Source organism: Dendropsophus ebraccatus, chromosome 7 (assembly GCF_027789765.1).
Source record: "Dendropsophus ebraccatus isolate aDenEbr1 chromosome 7, aDenEbr1.pat, whole genome shotgun sequence".
Lineage (NCBI taxonomy): Eukaryota > Metazoa > Chordata > Amphibia > Anura > Hylidae > Dendropsophus > Dendropsophus ebraccatus.
In genome coordinates this window covers 108,711,600-108,737,124 of record NC_091460.1, presented here as the reverse complement: position 1 = coordinate 108,737,124, position 25,525 = coordinate 108,711,600, and the positions used below count along the sequence as shown (strand labels likewise).

General features: G+C 42.9%; 1 protein-coding gene across 1 annotated transcript; it reads left to right on the top strand.

Moving 5' to 3' along the window:
• Window positions 1–1,655: 1,655 nt before the first annotated feature.
• Window positions 1,656–24,838, top strand: DUSP4 (dual specificity phosphatase 4). The gene is made up of 4 exons (XM_069978119.1): window positions 1,656–2,298; window positions 18,016–18,158; window positions 19,106–19,325; window positions 20,399–24,838. The coding sequence occupies exons 1-4, from the start codon at window positions 1,872–1,874 to the stop codon at window positions 20,773–20,775; spliced, it is 1,167 nt and encodes a 388-aa protein (XP_069834220.1). The 5' UTR covers window positions 1,656–1,871; the 3' UTR covers window positions 20,776–24,838.
• Window positions 24,839–25,525: the final 687 nt, after the last annotated feature.

Below are 25,525 nucleotides of genomic sequence, written 5' to 3'. Positions count from 1 at the left end.
CCTGTGTGAAATCGCTCATTTGCTGCACCCTATCAAGCGGTCTAAAAGTGTCCTAGGTCTTTGGCAAACTGTCATGGTTAGAAGAAGCTTCGGGTGTCATTTTATCTGAGTGCCCTTTGAGACCGCCTGTTGCTGACACTTGTGCAGTGTCAGCTCAACCAATAAGCTGCTGCTGTGATGCCCAATGAGACCTTTTAAGAGCCAGAGGCTGGGCTCTAGTAAAGAACGAAGACCTCTGAGGTGAGTGGTGGGATTTGCCACTGCTCTGGACAAGAGGTGGCAGCAGAGAGCACTGTCATAATGTTAAGAATACACCACTTCCTGCAGGACATACAGCAGCTGATAAGTACTGAAAGACTGGAGATTTTTATATAGAAATAAATTACAAATCTATAGGCCTTTCTGACACTAGTTGATTTGAAATGTCGTTTCCCCCTGCTGGAGTACCCCTTTAATGTCTGTGAATGGGGACCTCATACAATAGCCGCCATTATTACACCACATTACATAGGCGACGCTACAGATTTACATGAGGGATAATTCTTTTTTTTTTTTTCTTTGGAAATGATAAAACGTCATATGCAAACCTGCAGCAGACGGACACTGTATGCAAAACATGGCGCCCTCCCTCCCTCTCCTTCCTGTCAGCGGGGGATAACGTTACAGTGAGGCGGATTAGGTTGCGCCGCGCGGATGTCTCCTTTTCCCGGGCAGACACACGATAGCCGCCTGTCTCTGTGTGGAGGGTCACGTGCGTCTCATGTCCTCCTGCATTGTGTGCGCTCTCTTTGTCTCTATGAATGGCACCAGCCATACTACGTGTGACAGCAGGAAGCTACTGCAGAGCCCGCTCCTCCATTCACACACCGTTACTCCTCTCCCCCCTCCCAGACACGCTCTTATGAATGAGCCGCTCTGCTGGTGACGTCACGCCTCATTTATAGCGCCTACCGCCACCTTCATTCACTAAGAAAAGAGGGCGCGTCCAAGTTGTGTAGAGAGGAGGGGCGACCTGCACGCGCACTACATGAATAATTAGTGCTGGGGACAAAGGGGACCGCTTTGTAGACAAAGGATAACGCACGTTGTCTGTCAGTGAGCACGCAGCGTAGTATAAGCGGTAAATAGATGGAAAGTTCCAAAAATTCCAATATAAGGGGGGGAAAGAAGATGGAAAACTATGTATGTGGAGCTTGTCGCCTCTTGTCTGGTGTTACCTAATATACAGTAGTGACTGAGCCACTACCACAGACACAGGGGAGGGGGGGACCCCGGTATATAGCGCTCTGCTTCTGTTACAACCATGCGGTATGTGATGGCTGGAAACAAGTCTGAATGAAGTCCTAGGCGTCTACGGAAAAGATGTGAGGCTGTACTCCATTCACTTACGCAATGTGTGAGCCTAGTGTTTTGGGATGTTGCTATGGGCAACTGACTTATCAACGTTTCCTGTCACAATTTATGACAATGGGGTGTCACACCTGGCGGCTCTCCAACTGTCGCAAAATGACAAAGCTTCGGCTGCCCAAGCATTATGGGAATTGTAGTTTTGCAGCAAATGTAGTTTACTCTGAGCCTGCAGTGTAGTGGTTGCCCATGGCAACCAGTCAGGTGACGCCTTTCCCTTGCTGTGATTGGCTGCCGGGGTAGCCCGCTCTCCCGGTGGGCACCGTGTGAGCAGGCAGGATGTGTACAGAGTGAGGGGTCGCCGCTCCCCTCCCCCTCTCCATTCTGTCTCGCTCTCGTTTCCCTCCCTCAGCAGTCATAGAGCCGTCACAACCGCGGGGCGGGGACAAGGACAACGTGTCTCCCTCATTCGTCCGCGGAGCAGACAGCTAGTCAGCGAGCTCGCCTCATACACAGCGACTATTATGCTGATCATGGAGGAGCTGAGGGAGATGGACTGCAGTGTACTGAAGCGGCTGCTCAAGAGGGAAGCCCTGCACCCCCGGGGCGGCAAGCACCTGAGCAGTGTGGCCGGCCCCTGCCTGCTCCTGGACTGCAGACCCTTCCTGGCGCACAGCGCGGGCTTCATCCAGGGATCGGTCAATGTGCGCTGTAATACGATCGTGCGGCGCCGGGCCAAGGGCTCTGTCAGCCTGGAGCAGATGCTTCCAGCCGGCAGCAAGGACGAGGAGGAGGTGCTGAGCCGCCTGCGCTCCGGGCTCTACTCCGCCATCATCGTGTACGACGAGAGGAGCGCCCGAGCCGAGAGCCTGCGGGAGGACAGCACCGTGTCCCTGGTGGTGCAGGCGCTGCGCAAGGACACCGACACGGCCGACATCTGCCTGCTGCGAGGTGAGGGGGCTGCTGCTGACGGGTGATATGGGGGGGGACTGCTGCTGACGGGTGATATGGGGGGGACGGACTGCTGCTGACGGGTGGGGGGGGGGCTGCTGCTGACGGGTGATGGGGGGGGGGCTGCTGCTAACTAGTGATTGGGGGGGCTGCTGCTGACGGGTGATATGGGGGGGACGGACTGCTGCTGACGGGTGGGGGGGGGGGCTGCTGCTGACGGGTGGGGGGGGGGGGCTGCTGCTGACGGGTGGGGGGGGGGGCTGCTGCTGACGGGTGATGGGGGGGACTGCTGCTGACGGGTGATTGGGGGGGCTGCTGCTGACGGGTGATATGGGGGGGACGGACTGCTGCTGACGGGTGGGGTGGGGGCTGCTGCTGACGGGTGATGGGGGGGGCTGCTGCTGACGGGTGATATGGGGGGGACGGACTGCTGCTGACGGGTGATGGGGGGGGCTGCTGCTGACGGGTGATGGGGGGGGCTGCTGCTGACGGGTGATATGGGGGGGACGGACTGCTGCTGACGGGTGATGGGGGGGACTGCTGCTGACGGGTGATGGGGGGGGCTGCTGCTGACGGGTGATATGGGGGGGACGGACTGCTGCTGACGGGTGATGGGGGGGACTGCTGCTGACGGGTGATGGGGGGGGCTGCTGCTAACTAGTGATTGGGGGGGCTGCTGCTGACGGGTGATATGGGGGGGACGGACTGCTGCTGACGGGTGGGGGACGGACTGCTGCTGACGGGTGATATGGGGGGGATGGACTGCTGCTGACGGGTGGGGGGGGGCTGCTGCTAACTAGTGATTGGGGGGACTGCTGCTGACGGGTGATATGGGGGGGCTGCTGCTGACGGGTGATATGGGGGGGCTGCTGCTGACGGGTGATATGGGGGGGGGGGGGTGCTGACGGGTGATATGGGGGGGCTGCTGCTGATGGGTGATATGGGGGGGCTGCTGCTGATGGGTGATATGGGGGGGACTGCTGCTGACGGGTGATATGGGGGGACTGCTGCTGACGGGTGATATGGGGGGACTGCTGCTGACGGGTGATATGGGGGGGGCTGCTGCTGACGGGTGATATGGGGGGACTGCTGCTGACGGGTGATATGGGGGGACTGCTGCTGACGGGTGATATGGGGGGGGGGCTGCTGACGGGTGATATGGGGGGGGGGCTGCTGACGGGTGATTTGGGGGGCGCTGACGGTTAACTGCTCCCAGCATATACTATACCGGGTGATTGGTCCCAGCGTACACTACACATAGGGTGACGGCTCCCGGCGTACACTATGGGATCACTGCAGCAGATGCATCCACATTTACCATATGCACAATAATCCTTATTAAACGTATAGATGATATTATGTTATGGAAATAATCTACGTACAGTAACACCTTCCATATGCATGCTATTTAGCAGGTGTCCTCCTCATACACATATATACACACTGTATACCTTATATACCTCCATGCTAGGCCATACCAGGGTCAGGCTTAATAGCCATTATAACCATTCCTCCAGTGTACTCTGACGTCCTCCAGTCCTTTTGTCTTCGTGTCATTCCTTGTACCTGTGTACAATCCTTCCAGGGGTCACATTTACCTGCAAAGATGGCTGGCTGAAATGTTGTCGTATGTTTTCCATGAATGAGTCGCAGGGACTCTGTATGAGATACTAAACAGAGGATTTTTTTCTTCTTTACATATACACAATGCTGCTATAGCCGTACGCAGCATTCGTACTAACAGCCATTATTCTGAGTAGCCGTCATTTCTCCATATTATCAGTGTGTTTGTGTGGTCACATGATCAAACAATAATATTACTATAACGTTGTTATAATTTAAATAAATCCTTTGTAATGAGAGAGATCTGGCGACATGCATGCCTATTGTCTATCTATATAATGGAATATACACAGAGATATATGGCTATTTATATAATGGAATATACACAGAGATCTATGGCTATTTAATGGAATATACACAGAGATCTATGGCTATTTATATAATGGAATATACACAGAGATCTATGGCTATTTATATAATGGAATATATTATATATGAGAAAAGGTCTCGTGATGAGACAGAAACGTTGCATGTATTTTTCTGCTTGATATGGAATAAACACTTAGAAGTTTTTCACATGAAGGTCGTGCTGCAGAATTCTTGGTTGATCTGTGTGTGTGTATATATAATATACACACACACACACACACACACACACACACACACACACACACACACACACACACAGAGGTCTATGGATATTGATATTTGTTGACAGATTATTGCACAGACTATAGTCTATCCAATGTGATGTAACACTTACATTCTAGATTACAGTTCTCACTGTTAGGATTTATACATTGCATTAGATGAATTACAAAAATTGTAAGACTCCATTCCCTGCCAGGAATATCCAGTAGCACGGGCTAATCTTATCAGTAATACACCTGTTTTATTCTCTCCCTGCTTATCCTAATTTCAGACAAAGCCTTGACCCCTGCTCCTGCACTGTATGAGAAAACGCCTTATGGTCTTTCCTTTCGTTTAATGTTTAGCAGACTGCATTGCTATAGTATAAAAAATAAAAATCTTAATCCTGTTGCGTCAGATTTAATCCGTCCGATTTCTGTGTAGTCAGTTTTTATATTATTTTTGAAACTTTATTACGTCCAATAAATTAAGGTTAAAAGTAATAAACCTCCTATACCAACAACAAGCATATTGGCTATAGCCCCTGTACTTCCATTCATAACTACTTGGAGGTAACTAGTCATTCCCATTCATAATTTTCATTCTACATACAGAAACCATTGATCACGACATTGACCTATTTTCCCTTCCTCTTCTGTTTTTAATGAATCCTCCCATAAAGCAGCCTTATTTCTTTTTTAGGGGGTAAAATATTAAGCATTTAGTTTTATAATTCATGAGATTTCCTGTGAATGAGCATTACCAGCTCTCGACCACCCCCACACCTTCAGCCTTGGATTATCCAATGAAAAGACACAAAGGCTGTTGCCGTCTTGACAATCGAGGAAACCCTCAATAGCAATTAGCCTCCTGTTGTTGTAACGTACAATTCTACATTGTTATGGCTTTTCACTTACATTTACTTATTTGAAGAATGGAGTAGCCGTTTGGTGTCACAAGGGGTCAATATTTAGAGCAATGAGGGGGTGGGCAGAATACATTGCTGGGAACAAAGAGACCGCACAAATGCATTATGATACCAGGTGGATAGTATAGCAAATACTGTGCATGCAGATATTATATTTAATTTGTATAGACTTGTAATGACTTCTCATGTATTAGGGCACATTAAGATTTTTTTTTTATTGTCAGTCTTCCAGGGTTCCAGGTTTTTTTTGTTCAAATAACAGCTGTGATTTCAAAATGTCAACCATCATGATGAAATAACGGCCGTTATTTGGACTCTAACGGACCAGAAAAGACATTGTGGGAACATAAGCCCATGATATAAAATAAAAGCATGGGAAGGATTTGCTGATTCTCTTTGATCATCTGTAACAGGCAATAACCGTAGAAAAGGCTGGGGAGATAAGGAGTCATGAGGCTGGTGGCAGCGCTGTCACGTACTTGTGTGTAGCAAACCACTTCCTCTCTTCTCTTCCTCTCCACATTCCATTCATGATTTTCTTTTTTCATTCATTCTTACTTAACCAGAAATTTGTGCCCCTGTTAATCTTAAAATTACTGAAAACATGACATTTTACTGCAGATTTTTTTTAAAGACCTTCATTAAACCAAATATTATATATATATAATATCTCATTCTTGTAAAGAGTGCTGGTGAAGCAGGGCAAGACTGAAATCATTGTTCTTTTTTGAAATACAGAATATTGTTGGTTCCTGTACGTTTGACCGGTTGCCGTAATCCCTTCACTCTGGGAATTGGGATCTGAACGTACAGATTCCCACCGACGTCACCGAAACTTGTCAGGGGTAATGAGACGTGGAAATCACCTTTAAGGGTTGGCTTTTACAATTTGCCTTTATTCCAAGATCCTATAGTAAAAATATTAACATCTCTCAATACGACGCACTGAAATTCCTCTAGCAGCCAAGTAATCGTAGCTGTAACTTAGATGATTTAGGTGCATTTGGCCTGCTGAGGAGTCATAATTGTAGTTTCATGTGGATATTGATAGTAGAAGATATAACAGGGGAAATGAACTTTTAAATGTATGTTGCCCCCCATTATATATACATGTGGTTAGTACAGATGAGTAGAGCTTGAACATGCTCCAACCTGAACATGCAACGTTTCATTACCGGTGGCTGAAGAAATTGCATGCAGCCCTAGGGCTGCATCCAACTTCAAGAGAAACTATTAGCAGGTTAGAAGAATCCAACCTGCTGATATATCAAATGGCGCACGCTCGGGTTTGGACGGACCCAAGCATGCTGGAGTTGCACTAATCTGTAGTGATAAGTTTTATGCTGCGTTTACACGGAACGATTATTGTTCGAATTTGCACAATAATGATTGAATTTGAACGATAATCATACGTGTAAACGCAGCGAACAATCAAACGACGAGCGAGAAATCGTTCATTTTGATCTTAAAACATGCTCTTAAATCGTCGTTCACAGATCGTTCCGTGTAAACAGTCGTTCACCGATTTAACCTATGTGTGAGATAGGCTTAAGCGATCGCAAAACGATTTTTCCGTACGATATATCGTTCCGTCTAAACGCTGATCGGTATAAAAAAAAATCAATTACTTCGAAATCGTTCATCGTACGATCGGGCGAATTGTCGTTACGTGTAAACCCAGCAAAAGTGTTTCCGCTCCATTGAGTGGACGATGTCTCAATGCCAGTGTTTTTCCTCCCTTTCTTTGCCAGCATCAGTGTGTAGGCAGTTTTTGCTCTGTCTAGATGATAAAGTATCCTCGTTGGTGTTGTATCTTGTATTTCCTTTTTTTTGGACTTTCGACCAGTCGCTGTTGGTTTGATAATTTTTGACCAGCTGCTGTTGGTTTGATAATTTTTGACCAGCTGCTGTTCGTATGATAATTTTTGGGCAGGCCTCCTACAGCCCGGTTGCTAACCTTTGGAACTAGCATTTGCAAGTGTTCAAAGAGGGAATTCTTAACTTTGCATGCTGCCTACCTATGGTAGAAAACAACAAATAAGCTACACTTTACCCCTTTGCTTCCCCTGCTGTGTGATCTTCTGATCCCAGTCTGCTGCCAGGGAACAAAAAAAGGTGGAATGCTTCTTTAAGCCTTTACAAATAAGGCACATATTGTCTGTTAAGGGACTAAAGGTGGCCATACACCTTTAATAACCGTGAGCAGCGGGTACAGCCAACAAAATATATGAGTCAAAATTAAGGTATTGAGGCCTAAATGACTATGATGATCAGTGAACACATACCTTCCGCTGTGTGATCTGGCATCTTTAGGTTGGAGGACCGCCTGAAAAACTGGGATACAGCCATAATCATAGGCTGTATCCCAGTTTTCCAGGCGGGTTTCTTCCGCTGTATCCACCCGCTGCACGGAACGGGCAGACAGCGGGAATCTGATGCCGAGCGTTCTGGTGCATACGAACCCTCGGCAGGTTCGGACCATCCCTACTCAGTTCCATTGAAGTAAATGGAGCTTAATTGCAAACCACACCTGAACTGAAGACAAGAGAGGGGGAGGGGGGGGGGGGAAGTGGCCGCGTTTTTGTAGCGCTGGATAACCCCTTTAAGCATTGCTGAGTGTGTGACCTCCACAGTAGCAGTAACAATGAATGAATTGTTTCTGCACAGTGCAAACCACAGATCTGACCCTAAAATCGTTGTTAATCCTTCAGTGTCATTTTACATCGTTCATTTGCTGGGATCAGATGGAGTAAACAGTTGTAGTAACGATTGTAACTAACAATTATCGTTCTTTGTAATATGTTGAACGATTTCAGGTTTACGATAAACGATCTTGTTTGCGATAGTCTATCATTAGTCATTAAAAGTCACTATAACACCCTTTGTGTTATTGTCCTCCTTATTTGCTACTTGCATGTGATCTAGGCGCAAGCTAGTGGATAGGGAGGCCAGAGTTCATTTTTACATGGTCATATTCCAAATAAATACATATTCCATATAACAAAAAGGAGGTTATTAAAAACTACTCTATTTTCAGTATAAGGCCCCGTTCCCACTGAGCAAAGCTAGCGGAATTCCGCGACGGAATTGTCCGCCGCGGAATGCCGTTAGCCTCCCGCTCATAATGGGAGTCTATGGGAGGCGCGCGCTGCTGCTCTGTACGCGCTGAAGAATGAACATGTTCATTCTTCAGCGCGGACAGGGCAGGAGCGCGCGCCTCCCATAGAGTCCCATTATGAGCGGGAGGCTAACGGCATTCCGCGGCGGACAATTCCGTCGCGGAATTCCGCTACCTTTGCTCAGTGGGAACGGAGCCTAAGGTGGTTTTGTTTTTGTTTAGTTTTTTTTTTTTTTTTTTTTTTACAGAAAAAAGGTTGGGGAAAAAACACAGGGCGATGTATGGTGTTTGGTAGAAATCTATGGATCATATCATGAAAAAATTACATGACTTCTAATGAAAAAAACCCCAGGTGAAAAACAAATACATATACTACTGTGCACTTTTTTGGAAACTTTTTTTTTTTTTTTTTTTTTTTTTTTTGTGTGTTTTAAGTGCAAACGAAACATGTAAAAATAATGCTCAAAGCAAGTTTGGAGCTTGTAAATGGTGTGCCTCTGGTAGAAATGACTTCCTGTGCACACAGACACTGTAAGCAGATCTCTGTGACGATTATGTGGTACAGCCAGGACCGCAACAGGACTGATAGCTCTACAGCAATGCAGACGACAGCAAACAAACTGCCTTCTATTTGCATAGTGTCGTTTTGTAACAGGCCAGAGAATAAAACCACTTTGTTTTAACCCATAAATTATTAAGTAGTAAATTTGATGATTGTGTTTTGCCCTGGTTGATTGTTAACTACAGTTTTGTTTTGTTTTTTAATTGCAGCAGGGCCTGTGTTTGGTGTTTTTCTACAGAAACCATAGACTTCTTTAGGGGGGTAAAAACACCAGAGAACGGTATCTCTACTGTATATGCATATTGACATTTTTCCTCATTTTTTTTTTTTTTTTTTTTTATAGAGATCCTGGAATCATATTAAAAAAAAAATCCCATAAAAAATGCAGGGGATATTTATGGACCAGGGAGAAGCAGTGTCTTTTTTGTAAGGGGTTAATATAAGTAGTAGTAGATTAGCTTGGAAGCGTTCTCGGGGATACCCCCTCTTGAAATTTGGTATGGATGTAATCTTCCTGGATCTATCCCTCTGTTTAAAATAATTGAAAGGTATTCTTCTTGATCCTATATGATTTTAAACCTGAATTTTCTTTTTTATTCAAAAATTTATAAATTTTAAGGGTGAAATAAAAAAAATGCAGCAGATAAAACACCAGAGGGGGGAAAAAACTGATAGTACTTTACACTAAAATGAAGCAATGCCAGAAAAAACATCAAGAAAAATTCATTTATTTATTTTATTTTATTTTTTTAAACCCACTTTAAAAAAAACTGCAAAAGGTAAGAGGCATTTTTTAAGCTTCCTAATTTCACTTTGAGCTTCCAAGCAGAAGTGCTCTAAAAAGGGCCGTGTTACTACTTCCAGTATACTGGTATAGGACAAAGGAGGAAAACTGTGTCTTTTAGTTGCTGCTAGAAGGTGGCGGCTCATGACAGCAATCTTCCAGTGGGTGATCACATGGGGGCATATGTCCTGCAGGATCACCATCACATATATGGACTGTAGGGCGAGATGTGGGAAAGGGTTAAGGAGGGGTGTTAAAGACAAATAGGTTTTAAAAGTTGACAAAATGGTAAAAAAAAAAAAAAAAATGTAAAATCATTTTTTTATGAGTTATCAAGCTGTCTTATTTACTACTTGAAAAAATCACTGCAAATTCCACACAGATTTTAAGGTTTTATTTGTTTTTTACTGGTTTTAATCCTTTTCTCTTATGGTGTGTGTGTTTTTTACCCTTTGGGTAAACAGATCACTGATCTCCGGGAGACTAGCCAAAGAAAACACTGTTGGCTCAAGCGCTCAGTACAGTTAAATCCTAGGTACATTGCCCCCTGGGAAATACAAATATGCAAAAAAAAAGTGTCTGTGGAGCTACATTTAAACACTGGACTAGCCAGATATCCCACCAGGGAAGGGCCCAGCCAAAGAATGGCTCCTATAAGAAAAGCAATAAGGCTCCACAGACTTTTTTTTTTTTTTTTCTCTCCTTTTTGTAATTAAAGGAGAAGCCCCATCAAATAAAAACAAAATGGAGGAAGGCAGGGGCGTGCAGGAAAATAATAAACAAGGTTAACTCACTCATTCTCGTGCCTCTGTAGTGGCGATCCTGGGTCCCGCTGCTGGCTGTCATTTTGTGCTGGAAACTGGGTATGTCACATACCCGGGTCTTCCAGCTGCAACATACCGCCAGAGTCAGTGATTGGCTAAGCGGGTATGTGATGCTGCAGGACACTGGTGGCTGCACAAAGATAGGTATTTTCTGGAAGAAAATGACCATGTTTCCATGTTTTTCTAATGTTGGATAATCCCCTTTTAAGAATGGATTCATAAGCAATAAGGTATATAAAGAAGGACTTGTACTTCTGCTGGATCCCACTTTGACTCAAAAAAACTACTTTAGAATTTTTCCATAAAAACTACTGTGTATGACACAGCCTTATACCCAAAGCACTGAACTGGATCACTTCAGGGGAAGTGAAGGAAACCATATTTGTTTCATTGGAGGTTGCAGGTTTATCCTCCATTATATATGACACCTTATATGGCTATGTTAACACACCGTCAAAAGGATAACAATGCCCATTGTAAAAAACGTCTATTTGCCGTTAAATGATGGCTGTCCAGTAAAAATGACCATCACTTTGAGGGAACATAGCCTAAAGATAATATAATACCTGTATTTGCATCATTCAGCCAATATTAGTTTCCCAGATTTGGTTTCCACATGACTATTCTTCAGGATGTCTATCTATCTATCTATCTATCTATCTATCTATCTATCTATCTATCTATCTATCTATCTATCTATCTTAAGAAACCCTATATTAAAACTTAATATTAACTTAAATTTCCCTCTACTTGCAAAACAGCATCTTTTTATATCAAAGTATCAATGAGAAGAGTCTCTTTTCCTTAATACACCTGATAATATAAAATAATGCTTGAAGGATAGCGGCAGAACCCTGTTCATCCTGTTCTAACCTCTCCAAGTAGCTTAAGTGTGATGATGGCCTTGTTATTTCCATCCTTTCTGAAAACTTATTTTACTATCACAATTGAAATCTAAAGCAAAAATATCTGCAGGGTCTGTAACAGCGAAGACTAAAGGCCTGATTTGGCAGATTATCCCTCTGTGTAATAAAGACAGCCATCAGCTCAAGAAATTATTATGGGCTGATTGTTATTTTTCAACATGTTGAAAAATCATCGCTGTTTGTGCACGACAATATTAAACTTTACACATCCCTGCCCACGTTCTTCCAGCTTCTCCCTGCCCCCTGCAGTCACCAGTGGAACTTCTGAGCTCGTCTCTGAAGTGACAGGCCGCACAGCCAGTCACTGGCCACGGTGTTGTCCCGCCTTGGTCAGTGATTGGCTGAGTGGCCTGTCACTGCAGAGATGGTTGTAGAAGCTTCCGCTGCGGCTCCTGACTGTGGGGAAAAGCTAGAAAGTGTGTGTGTGTGTGTGTGTGTGTGTGTGTGTATATGTATGTGTGTGTATATATATATATATATATATATATATATATATATATATATTATATATATAATATATATAAAAAGTATTTTCTTTATACAGAAATGGCTGCAGACATTGCTAACATCCCTTGCTGCATGAAAATCAAGCCGTGTAAAAGGCTTTGTAAGCAAGCAGATCGGCACTTGCTTATCCAGAATATCGGACTGTGTAATACGGCCCTAATGCAGATGTAGGTGCTACATCGCCCTTGTCATTAAATTATTTAAGTTATTGTGACCTGTAGCGTGAAGCTGAATGGGTCCCATATACGCTGCCTGTATGGGACCCGGCCCCGAGCATGCGATCAGCCCAGGATCCAGCATTTTCCTGCTGTTCACCTGAACGCTGTCACTTACACCATCTAAAAATTAGACTGTAAATGTGTACCGCTGTAAAACCATCCTTTCTTTTATAACATGTAGTTTATATGTTAAAGTGAATCTTTCAGCTGCAATTCACATTTCAAGGAAACACGTGGTACTTTCATATATCAGTCTGTGCTTCCATAACATGGAGAAATGCTTTTACTCTCTAATAGAAAGAGTCAGAGGCTTTCCCAGGCCCCTTGAAGTTCTGAGGCCTGTAACACCACCTTGCTGCTCCTCCATCCCTGTCTCTGATTTATCAGCAGTCAGCTAGAAGCCAAACTTTGTTTTCAAATCTTACACCTGCATACAAATTAGAACAAGATTTTCAACCAGGGTGAGGGATGGGAAGGGGAGAGAAGAGGCATTCCTGCTTGCAGTAGTTCATCGGCTTTGGAACACTCTGACACGTTACACCAGAGAACATTATTATGGAGGCACAAACAGATATAGAAGAGGTACCATGTGACCTGACGGTGTAAGCAGTATTAAATGTGAATTGGAGATGACAGATTCATTTTAAAGGATTAGGCATAGAAAATAGCCTTTGTTGTTGTCTGAGACCTTTTCCCTTTCGAATGGCACCCGCCAGGGCTGCCCTCTGTCACCCCTTCTTTTTGTCCTTTGCATTGAGCCCCTGGCGGCGGCGATTCGAAACTGCCCGGACATCAGAGGTGTGTCGGTCAGAGGCAAGGAGTTTAAAATCATGTTATTCGCAGATGATGTCCTCCTCACCCTGTCAGACCCGCTCATCTCCCTCCCGAACCTGCATTCCCTCTTGGGTACATATGGTCGCCTATCAGGGTACAAAGTCAATACCTCTAAATCTGAAGCTATGCCTCTCAATCTGCCGGCCCCCTTGATTGCCCAGCTTAGCTCAAATTTCAAATTTAAATGGACCTCTACCTCCATTAAATATTTGGGTATCCGCCTTACTCCCTCCTATCCGTCCCTATACTCAGCTAACTACCCAGCCCTCTTCCGAGATATACGGAACCTCCTAACTAAATGGTCCCCCCATTACATTTCGCTCTTAGGCCGTGTGGCGGCAGTAAAAATGACCATTTTGCCTAAACTTCTATACTACTTTGAGACGCTCCCAGTCCGTATTCCTCTCTCAGAGCTGCGAGGTGTCCAAAGAGCAGTATTTAAGTTTATTTGGGCGTCCAAGGGGCACCGGATCCCCAACTCGGTAATGATGAGTAGCAGATCTCGAGGAGGGCTGGGGGTCCCTAACTTTCTTCACTATTATTGGGCGGCGCACCTACGCCAAATCACGGCATGGTCCAAATATTTGGCGTATAAGAAGTGGGCGGAAATTGAAAAAATATGGCTAGCTCCCTTCCACCCTAACTCTTTCCTGTGGCACTCCTCACCGTCTAGCTCCTCACATCTCTCACTCCTGGGACCTATCCGTTTCACCCTCCACATATGGTCCTCGTGCTCTGCCAGGTTTGAGCTCACTTCTTCTGCTTCCCCCCTGAACTCTTTTTTGCTCTTCCCGAACTTCCCTCCTGGTCTTCAGTCTCATACTGTCAAGCTCTGGGGATCTAAGGCACTCTTTCAGTTTGCTGACATCGTTGATCCCATATCTCGTACACTCCTCCCATATGATAAATTGACTGACAAATATGCTCTCCCTCCCTCGGCGCACTTTATGTACCTCCAACTCCGACACTTTATGATGACACGTCTGGGGGCTCTCACAGTTTCTAAACCTTCAGCTTTCGAGCAACTAGTCAGAATGGGGACCTCCACTTCGGGCCTTATCTCTGACATCTATCGCATCCTTGGCTCCCCTGTAGAAGGAACCCTGGTGCAGCATGCCTATATGTCTAAATGGGAAACGCTATTAGGGAGGACTTTGCCTCCGGAGTGCTGGGCCACTATATGGGACAGGGCTGCCACCTCCTCCATATGTACTACCTATAAGGAGTCCCACTATAAAGTCCTGATGTTCTGGTACCGCACTCCGGAGGTGTTACATAAGTTCAATGCCTCAATATCCCCTCACTGCTGGAGATGTGCTAGAGAATTAGGCTCCCAGTTCCATATATTCTGGGAATGTGAGCTTATCCGACCATTCTGGAGGGAGGTGTGCGAGATATCATCCACTATCCTCAGTGTTACAATCCATAGGGACCCAGGCCTCTGCCTCCTTAACCTTTTCCCTAAAACTATCAGGAAAAAACAAGCCAAATTGCTATTGGTCCTCCTGACTGCAGCCAAGTCCCTAATCGCTAAAGGTTGGAGGCAATCGTCCTCCCCTTCCATTATACACTTTAAGGCTAGAGTCAGGGAGCTACGCTCCCTGGAGCGCCTTACGGCATCCCTGAACAATCGGCTGGAGGCCTTTGACTCTATCTGGGCCCCTTGGGACTTGTACTCCTCCCCGGCGGCATCTGCCACTGGTTCATCCTAGGTTCCCTCCCTAGTCCGTCTCTTCCCGTCGTTGTCTTCCCCTGTCCTTGTCTCCCCCTCCACCCCCCCCCCCCCCCCCCCCATCATTTCTTGCTCCCTTCTTGTCCCGCGTCTATGTCTTGTCCTGTCTTGTTTTTGCTACTGGACTAGTATGGTCTCAGAACCCTACCCATGCAGACGTTGTTCTCTCTGAACCCTGACCGGGATCTGGTAGCTGCTGTTTTGCTACGGTTTATTATTCTGAATTTCCTGCCTGCTCCTGTGGAGGGGCTAAACTGTCTTATCGACATTTATTTTACGTTATGCATTATAACAATGTTCTGCTGCCTCTACATATGCATCACCCAGTTTGTACAATTTTATGTCTGTCTGCCTTTTTGTTGGAAAAAAATAAAATAAAAATTACAATTGTTAAAAAAGAAAATAGCCTTTGTTTTTCTAGGATATACCTGATTCATTAGGAGTGATTTCCGTGACCACTAGCAACCTATAGAATGAAGGAGTGTAGCACATAGGTGTTATTCCCATTTCCCATCTATTTGTAGTGTTGTTGAAATGTATTTGGCAGGCAGGACCATAGAGCAGGCCATATCCCCATAAATGAATAGAAGGGAATACCAGTATCCATGGATTACACACCTGAGCTGACCTGATCGCTCTCTATCCTTTCTCAGTCGGTTCTCCTGTCCCTTAGTGTGAGTTCTGTGGTAATGCAGATATATACTGCCTGCTGCCATAGAAACTGATCTATGCGATTGGTATATTCATTGATTCTATTCCATGCAGCTTTGCCATTAATATGAATCATCTCAGTGTTAGAGATAAGGATGTCAGCACGGCTCCCGGCCGCAGGCTCGCTGATGGTAATTAATGGACGGGGGAGGCTTTCCTTCCATGCAGTTGCAACCTGGGTCCATTTAGAAAATCCTGAGCCACCCTTGGGAAATTAAAGCAAGGCAGCTGCTCTGTTTCCTTCCTGAGCTTGTGTTTCCAGTTGTAGCTGAGGTGTTAATCTCGCCTCCCACTCAGATTTTCCCCTATGGTTCATTCACAAATGTGCACATGGTTCTCCCTGCCTTATCTGCAGCTCGAGCGAAGCCTTTATAGAAGGCCGAACACAGAAACATTCACATCTATTGTACATTTACATATTGCTTGATGGTTAAAAAAGGAATCCTAGGCTAGAAGTACATGATCAAATCGTTCTTCATTGACTCATAGATTTATTCTTTTTCCAGCCAATAGGAAACATGTCTGTCTTTTATACAAATGTGTATTTATTTCAGATCTATTGACGTGTGTGTGTGTATGTATTAGAAAAATACCTGGTGCTGCCTAGGTATGAAGAGGTTGTCTTTTTTTCTGTGGTTATTGTATTTTGTTCCAAGGGTGGTCAGGAGGCCAATCTATGTGCTTGTTTTATTTAAAGTGTCCCTGTCGTTATAACTTTCAAAATTTTAAATCAACAGTAGATGTGATATAAAATAAGTTTGCAGTATACTTTCATTATTTTTTATCATGCTGTAAAACCAAGCTGTACTTACCAGAAATCCAGGTCCAGTCTCCTAAAGGCAGATTTTCTAACTTGTACTGGTTGAAAAAAAACAACTAAACACTAAAATTCCGGCCAGTACAGAGAGTCACGTCTCAATGTGTCCATCAATTACATGACTGCCTTCTCTCTGTGAGCGCTCAGATGGCCTGGGATACACAAGACTTCCTGTTTTCTGCTTCCTGTTTTTTTAGAAAAAAAAGTCAGAAAACAGGAAGTGCCGTGTTTTCCATGATGATTAAAAAATAAATAATGAATGTAAATTGCGATCTTGCTTTATATCACATCTACTGCTGATTTAGATTTTGAAAGTTATAACGACAGGTAGACTTTAAGGGGAAATTGCTAGTAGCTCTATATACCCCAGCAGTTACAAATCGTTTAATACCTAACAGCCAAAATGTAAAACACCAACAAACTAAAGCATTATAGGGAAAAAGGCAAGCCATCTTTATTGTTACATAAAATGAAAATTTGTTAAAAATACGTACACAAATACAGATCCCAGTAGCCTGGGTCCGTATAGCATAGTATAAAAAGTTTTAAGAAACGACCACCTGTAGCAAAAAAGAGGACCCCCAGGACATATCTCTTAATAAATAACCTATATACAATATATATATACTACCACTATGAAGTATTCCCCCAGATGTTTGAGCTAATGAGACCTGTGAATACAAATAAAGGGCAAGTTCAGAAAAGAAATAACATTCCAGCTGCTACAATATAAGATGTAGATAGGAGCAAAGGCAAAACAGGAGATCTGGGCACAAATCCGTGCGAGTCCTACCACACTCAGCCTAGCCACAGACCTGCCAGTAAACAATAGTAACAGACAGAAAGTACTGGGCCTAGGACCCGACGTACGTTTCGCTGACACCTGCTTCTTCCAGCAGTTACAAACAGTTTAATATGTAACGGCCAAACCAATAGAAGATGGCGTCATAGGACAATGTTTATTAGTAACACTGAAAATTTTACCTGATCCATTGCCAAATGGTTCAGGCATTTAGATGCCTATGAAGTATAGACTCTAATGGGTATTAAGTGGGAACGACGGAAAGTGATTGCTGTATACATCTGCAAGGTCAGGACCTTTAAAAAAAAATTAGCTGGACAACCAGTTCCATGCCAGTTCTGGGGTGAAATGTCCAGGTGTTTGGGTGCTGGACAGGTTTTGATAATGGTTGATAACTAAAAACAGTGGCGAGGGGAGTGCTTTGTATGTCTGACAATGTCAGCAAAAAAAAAACAAAAAAAAACTTGACCTTCCTTTCTTCATAAGAGTCATCATCATTAAAAATATCTTTTGACATGGCATCAGACTTGTCAAAAGTTATTGATCACATTTCAGTATTACACGTTCTGTCCTTTTTCTGTTGTATTTTCCTATATGGATCTTTTAGGAGGACCCCGTGAGGTGGGCGTTCTTTATGTAGTATATAGTAGTGGTGTCAGAGTAAGCATATAAAGGTCAGATCACCTTTTCTGATGCTAAAGTGTCAAGATTTTTTTTTTTTGTTGCAATCTCTTTAAACTTTTTTTGTTTTTTTTTTGCAGGAGGCTATGAGAGATTTCATTCTGAGTACCCAGAATTCTGTGCAAAATCAAAATCTGTCAATGGTATTTCCTTACCTGCCGCTACCATCACTGAGTCTGCTGAAACTGGCTGCAGTTCATGTACAACACCCCTTCACGATCAGGTAACATTATGTACCACTGTTCCTCACGTTAAAGTAAATCTAACCTGTTTGGTTAAAGCTAAATATTAGTGAGATATAAAAATAAGGAATACACAAAACACCTTTACAGAAACATAGCGCATGTCCCTCTCAGGTGTCCTGTTAAAGGGACACTGACAAAATGTAATTGCCAAAAAATACCTCAACTAATTCTTCCTTTCTTTCAATTCTATTTTTAAGTAACACTGAAATCCTTTCTGTCTCATACAAGCCCCCCCCCCCCTTTAATATTCCTCGCTATTCTGTGAATAGATTCCCTCTTTTGTCCCCATCACAGTAGGAAGCAACAAAGGTTACAAAAACAGCACCACCCCTGTCCCCAGGTTGTATGTGGTATTAGAATTCAGCTCCATTCACTTCAGTTGAACCATGCTGCAATACTATACCCTAACTAAGGACAGGAGAGGTGCTGTTTCTAGAAAAAAAGCTGCCATGCTTTTGTAATCCCTTTTAAGCCCCACTCCCTGAGCCATTCTCAATCAAACAGATTATCAGGAAATTAACCCCTTTGTCAGTCCTTGTAGGAATCCTGCAGTGGACAAATGTATCTCCTTTCAGCTTGAATCGTTCATTTCTAGCCTTTGGGCTTATTCCCACACTCTATATTCCAAGGAGGTTACAGAGCGTGAAGCTGTGACGTGAACTCGCAGCTCTCCCAGTGTCATATATCAATATGATGCTGGGAGAGCTGTAAGTGTTTAAATCTGAGGTAATGTAATGAAGCAGCTGTATGGCTCTATCATTACTGTCCAGCAAAGATTTAAACACTTTAAACAGCTCTCCCAGCATCATATTGATATGACACTGGTAGAGTGTTGTTTTTTTTTTTTTTTTTTTTTTTGCAAATGTGGATAATGGTTATTCAGATTTTACTTATCTTGTTTCTTCTTTTTCTTTTTTTGGCTCAGGGTGGCCCAGTGGAGATCTTGCCCTTCCTTTACCTTGGCAGTGCTTATCATGCTGCCCGAAGAGACATGTTAGATGCCTTAGGTATCACAGCCTTACTGAACGTATCTTCCGATTGCCCAAACCATTTTGAAGGTCACTTTCAGTATAAATGTATACCGGTAGAAGATAATCATAAAGCGGATATTAGCTCTTGGTTCATGGAAGCAATAGAATATATTGGTAAGTGTTCCATCACAGTATATATAAATTGGTTTCCTTTTATTGCCATAAAGATTTTATATTACTTATGTCATTAGTTATGTATAGAAATAGTGTTAAAATGCTATAGTTCTATCTTAAAGTATAATGAAGTTTCTTTACATTAAAAGTGTCTGCTAAGATATTTTAAGGGATGGAAAACTGGTTATTGAACCTTTAAGAACAGGAACCATCAATGATCTCCATAGTTTAAAGGGAACTCCGGTTAAATAACATGAATAGGGACGTGTGTCTGCAGCACATCCTGACTCACACCCTGAAGCTGCTGAAAATCCTCACTGTCTGATCATCTGTCTCCACTCCTCTGTCCTCCACCTCTCTGTTGCCAGGCAAGCCGTAACACCTCATCTTTAACCCCACCCACCACTGACCTCACACAGTGATCTCCTAGCCATGGGGTGGGAAAACAACAGCCTCTCCTGAGTAATATTTGGGAAAGGAGACACTGTTTCATCTCTTTCCCTCTCTCTTTCATCTATCGATGTAGATCACAGGGGTCAAACTCAGGCTCTCCAGTTGTTATAAAACTACAGTTCCCTTCATTCCTGGACAGCCAAAGCTAAAGCTTTCACTGTCCAGGCATGATGGGAATTGTAGTTTGGCAACAGCTGGAGGGCCTGAGTTTTGATGCCCCTAATGTAGATGATACTGTCTCCTCTGCAAAGCAAAAGCAGATTGAGCCAGAGGTGGGCAGATACTACAAGATAGGGATAGGTACCCGCCAGTTGGCTCTGAGTTGCAGTGCATGCTAGGAAGATGTAGTTTCCCAGCTGGGTGCCATGATGTAATACTGGGGTCATTTGTAAAAGTTAGAATCTGGGGCTAGGAGCAGCGTAGACAAGCGCAAAAGGTGTCAAACTATTTCTAGGGGATCAGCGACTGGACCTATATGCTGCTTGTGCATTTTATTTTTTTATGGTGTTGGTGGAGATCCCTTTTATTGTATGTTCACATGGACAATTCATAGAAACATTTTGGGCTATACATATTAGTCTTGTTCCTGACACTGATTCAAAGTGTTTTTTTCCCCGCAGACTCTGTCAAGGAAACTCTTGGACGTGTGCTTGTACATTGCCAAGCTGGCATTTCACGCTCTGCAACTATTTGCTTGGCCTACCTGATGATGAAGAAAAGGGTGAAGTTAGAAGAAGCCTTTGAGTTTGTAAAGCAGCGCAGAAGCATAATCTCTCCTAACTTTAGCTTCATGGGACAATTGTTACAATTCGAATCTCAGGTCTTGACCACCACTTGCGCTACAGAAGCTGCTAGCCCTTCAGCTACTCTTTTAGAACGTAGTAAAAATTCCTCGTCGCCTACATCTCCTTTCGTCTTCAGCTTTCCAGTATCAGTAGCAGCTACCGGCAGCCTTCCTTATCTTCATAGTCCCATCACAACTTCACCCAGTTGCTAAAAGATGGAAAATAAAGCAACAGACTTTACCCTATTGTGCCCATTTTAGGCCAAAGGATTTTTTTTTTTATAAAAAGTTGAACTTTTCATCGAGGAAATAGTAGAAATAATCAAAAGGGTAAAACCCAAGAAGCAATAATATTAATTTCACAGTTTTCCATCTCCAAAGCCATTTGAGCTGTAGAGTTTTGTTTTTATTTGAAGATTTTACTTGGTTTTCCTTCTCTTATTTTATAAATATTTATATATATATATAATATCTATATTAACATTGATATTTCACGTTTGACTTGTATTTATTACTGTTTTTTTATTGTTACAAAGTGTCTTCAGGGCAGCTTTTAGTTTTAAGCAAAATAAAAGTTTGGGAAATTTCCAGTTTTCCCAAAGTGCCTATTTTTTATTTAAATTGTTTTGTTTCCCTCCAACGTCAATCTGCTATTTAATTATTATTATTGTTATTATTTTTTTTTTTGTATTTGAACACCTGTCCTCCAAGGTATCAAAATGCAATAAGAGAAAGAGCAACGTTTTTTTGAACAACAATATTTCTACGTAATCTAAGAGCACAAGAAAAGGTTAGAATGAACTTTTTGCATAAACCTTTGTAGCTGGACACAAGATGGCAGCGATTCACTGTTGTGTGTGATGGCATTGTTTAGGCACCATTATAGTATTTCTTACCTATGAAGATAAACAGATTGTTGATGTTACCAGTATGTTGTTGTTGTTTTTTTTACCCAGATACCCAGGGTATTTGTTGGGCTTAATGTAAGGCACTGGATTGATTATTCACATAAAATAAGCTTGCAGTAAACTGGTTTTAATAATTTATTTAAACTTTTAGCCAGTTGTAAAACTTTGAATGTTTAGATATGACTCCTCCTACTCACAATGTTATGATTGTATATGTCACAGTGTGTTGTTTTCAGATTTTAAACACTCTCTTAGTTATGGTAATGTAGGAGAGATCTCAGTATTCAGATGACGATGATGATGCATCTCTTGCTAAGAGCATTTAAAGTGATCATGTACAATAATGTGCATATACATTCTGTCACTATCAGTATTCATGTATGGCAGATTTTGCTGTCGGACCTGTAATTGTCACGTTTAGTTTAGCATTTACAAATGGGCATCTGAATGCCTTAATATAATCTGTGGCCCTATATAGTATTAAATAAGGCTGCAAATGTATAATTCCAAAGTATTTTAGTCTACCATCCACAACAAAACTCACCGGAGTCTCCCATTTTCTTTAGAAGGCACTTATGTTAAGTTACCTTTTTCTTTTCTCTCCAGTATTTGGCATCTATGCTTTATAAAACTTCATAAATTTACCATCATCTCACTACTTTAGGGAAAAGAAGGATAAAAAAAAGACAAAAAAACAGGAAAACCTCTACCTGTACAATCCTTAAAATGTTTGTCTATGCTTTTTGAAACAGATTTGTTTCTTGGTTCCTCAGTACTTTTTACAGGCACCTGACTTTATTTTGTCCATTTTTAGAGATGCCTTTTTAAAAGAATTCAATTGAAGCTAGACTATTAAAGGGAGACTGGCAGCACAGATACACATATATCTATGCTGCCAGTTTCCAGTTACCTACAAGGCGGGCACCTTTCTCTTGGCTCTATGATCCCACATCTTTGGGGAAGGGGGTGGTATAGAGGTGGGCCTGTGACATTGTTTGCACCTGCCTGGCTCTATGACCACTGCTCTTTCCAGGCCACCTCCTTTAGGACTAAATGACAGCCATAGTAGGCGGGGTGGCAGCCTGGAAGGAGAGCGGGGTAGGTCTCGCTTCTGTGACGCTGTCGGCACAGAATAAAGAGCAATTTCTCCAAAGACGCTGGATCATAGAACCAAGAGAAAGGTACCTACATAATGCCGCTTTGCATATCCATGCTGATAGTTTCCCTTTTAATATGAATGACTGTAGATTTGTGTGTTTGTAGAAGGTTAGGGAAAAGGCAACAAGGCACTTACTGACTGCTGTAAAGATCATCTTCAAGTCTGAAGACCAGTTTTACTTTTACGATTAGCTAGTTTTCCCTCTGAAACAACTTCTTGCTAAGAGTCAGAAAGCAAGAAACTACTTTAAGTTATGGCTAAAACTAGAGATGAGCGAATTTACAGTAATAACAAAGCAAAATGCTTCATCATCTCTACGATCCGCTCATCAGCCTGCTGACAGTTAACTGACTGACGCTCCTCCCTGGGTTCTGGAAAAATCTGCATCCAGTCCTAGGAAACTTCTCACCGTTTCCCAGGACTGGATCGAGCTTTTCCCAGCGCTTGGGGAGGAGCGGCAGTCAGTTAAACGTCTGCAGGCTGATGAGCAGATCGTAGAGATGATGAAGCATTTGCTTCTATATGATTCAAAAAAGTCTTTCCATTTCATTCAGAATTTTCATTTTCATTTTGAAAGTACTCAGTGAGCTAATAAATATAACTCTGAAATCATCTCGGAAATGCAAGAGGAAGCTTCTAAATCATACAGTTAGCAAGTCATTAACCACTAATTGTAGTGAAGGCCTATACAATGAAGGAGCCACTACAGTTTTGCTTAAAGTGATATTTTCAACCTGGTTGGTGATGATCATGGACAGTGGCTGCTGCACGTTGTCAAAGTACCTTTGTAAGAGTTGTCTTTATCTTCTATCTGATGTAAAAGGACTTGTAAGCATTGGTGGACAGTGTCACAGAGGTAGGCCGCCTTGGCTGTTCAGTCTCCTTTCTCCGCCTCAGACCAGGACTTGTTCCATTAATGACAAAGCCTTTCTACACCGGAAAGAAGCAGACGCCATCCATGATGTTGCTGCAATTGTCACCGTCATCAATTGGGGGGGGGGACAGTATCACTTTAAACCATGGTGACTGTATAGTTCTGGAAAGTTCAAGTTCTTACTGGTTAATTCATTGTGCTATTATATTTGGAGGTACAGCCAAACCTATGTATATTAGCATAGACCCTTATGAAACACACTCACAAGGAAATATGCTAATCTGGTAATGGAAACTACTGGTTGTGCAGGGGCTTCCATTTAGTGGCATATGCTAGCCTTTGGAATTACATTACAGCTATTCTCTTGACATACTTTTTCCTGTACTTTCCTAGTTTTGTGTAAATTTCAAGTGATTTAAACCTGAGTTAAAGGAGAAGTCTCACAAAATCCAAACAAAGACAGGAATCCAAGCCAAGAGGTGCCAGAATATAATAAAGTAAACATACCCATCCTTGTGCCCTATAACCCCGCTCCCAGGTCCAGCTGACAGCCACCTGTGTCCTACAGGTTCTTCAACTGCAACATCACGTACCCGGCTTAGTGATTGCCCACTCAGCCGGTACTGTACCCGGTTTCCAGCAGAAAATTACTTCTGGCGACCATCAGCAGGACCCAGGAGTGTCAATACAGGGGCATGAGGACATTGTTTGTTGTTTTCCCACACTCCCCTGTCTTCCTCCATTTTTTTGAATTTGGTGGGCTTCTCCTTTAAGCAAAATCCCAAACCTTCCCATATGTAATACTGAGACACAGGGCGTTGTTTGTTATTACTTCTAGTCACGTCTCGGCTTCCGCTCTAGTCAGACCTGTTTATATATGGCGTAGAGGAATGGAGCCATATCTGGTTATTGAATCGGTAACATGCACTTGGATCAATGTAGCTAACAAGAAACTGACAACATTGTGAATTTGCTTACTATAATTCTTAAGTAAAAATATTTGAGTTCTTATGATTCTACCACCCGTTACCGGTAAGCATCATAGTAGCTTAGACAGCGTAATCTTTGTGTTCTTCGTTTAGTTATCCGCACCAAAGTAGAAGAATCTGATGAGCATCATAACTTGTTGGCTGGCATTAGTGTGGGAGGGAGGGAAGGAAGGATAGTCTTTACCACTGGAAGTGTGACATTCTAAAACCAATGCAATAGTGTATTTCTATAATAATTTTTATTGTAAATATCCTGTCATTTAAAGTGGTTTATTTTATTCTGTATGAGGGCAGCTGTATGTTGTATATATGTTTTCTGATATTTAAAATGTTTAATTTATTGCCTGAGGGATTGATTGAAGAATAAAATTATTAAAAAAAAAGAAAGTGGATCTTATTGCCTTTTTATATAATACTTTTTGTAAATGTTAAACCAGTGATAGACAACACCCAGTAGATTTCATATACCACACATACCCCCCCCCCCCCCCCAAAAAAAAAAAATAAGATAAAAAAATAAATAATCAACTGATGTCAGAAAATTAAACAGATATGTAATTTACATCTCCTGCAGGAAGTAGTATATTCTTCCCAGTCTGACACAGTGCTCTCTGCTGCCACCTCTGTCCGTGACAGGAGCTGTCCAGAGCAGGAGAGGTTTTCTATGGGGATTTGCTTCTGGGAAGCTTTGCTTTGTAATAAAAGATGAGCGAACCTTGAGCATGCTCGAGTCGATCCGAACCTGAACTTTCGGCATTTGATTAGCGGTGGCTGCTGAAGTTGGATAAAGCCCTAGGGCTATGTGGAAAACATGGATATAGTCATTGGCTGTATCCATGTTTTCCAGACAACCTTAGAGCTTTATCCAAGTTCAGCAGCCTCAGCTAATCAAATACCGAACGTTCGGGTTCGGATCGACCCGAACCCGGTTCGCTCATCTCTATTTGTAATCCAACTTGACGCCAGAACACCACAAGGCATAACATTTACGACTTTTCAACACACCTGTACAAACGAGGTAAAGCAGGGCACA